The 667-nt window shown below is 42.4% G+C and overlaps 1 protein-coding gene across 1 annotated transcript in view; it reads right to left on the bottom strand.

The window, feature by feature from the left end:
- LOC119591151 (shematrin-like protein 2) overlaps positions 1–667 on the bottom strand; it is an 18,116-nt gene that overhangs the window by 10,449 nt on the left and 7,000 nt on the right. Inside the window, exon 5 of the mRNA XM_037939862.1 lies at positions 293–522. Coding sequence (XP_037795790.1) covers positions 293–522 — 230 coding nt within the window. The remainder of the gene's footprint in view (positions 1–292; positions 523–667) is intronic.

Genomic DNA, 667 nt, shown 5'->3' with positions numbered 1-667 from the left:
AACGATGATTATAATATCATCATTACCCCACTTCTTAAATCATTACTCTATTGAGGTTTTCTTCACATTATGTTATGCATCGCGATGTGAGAAATCGCAGAACAAAATAGGACATTTATAATCATAAAAGGAGGTATTAAAAGTTCTGGAATTTATGTCATACAACGGGTGAATTATTCGTTAATATGTAAATGATGAATACTAAAAGACTAGATTTGTAAAACAAGTGAGTTATTACAATCGGAAATTATTTCCCGTATTCCGTAGCCACCGGCCGTAAGCCGCCTCCCACGAACAGCCACTATAACTGCCACCATAACCGCCTCCGCGACCGCCGCCATAACCACCAACATAGCCACCACAACCGCCTCCGTAGCCCCCACCATGACCGCCTCCATAACCTCCATGAGCGCCTCCGTAGCCCCCACCATAGCCGCCACCGTAGCCGCCACCATAACCGCCTCCGTAGCCCCCACCATAGCCTCCGCGACCATGTTGGTGTCACAAAGGGTTCCATATCCACTTGGAAATGGAACCAAATTTGACTTACTGAATATCATTAATATAATTGATATTATCATTATCTATAGTAATGTTACTTTGTTCTGGATTAGATTAATTAGTTTCCTTATCTTTGCTATCGTCTAATATCAGAGGGATCTTTCCG

Source organism: Penaeus monodon, chromosome 28, assembly GCF_015228065.2.
Source record: "Penaeus monodon isolate SGIC_2016 chromosome 28, NSTDA_Pmon_1, whole genome shotgun sequence".
NCBI lineage: Eukaryota > Metazoa > Arthropoda > Malacostraca > Decapoda > Penaeidae > Penaeus > Penaeus monodon.
The sequence above is the reverse complement of the archived record's forward strand: the minus strand, read 5'-3'. Positions and strand labels throughout refer to the sequence as shown.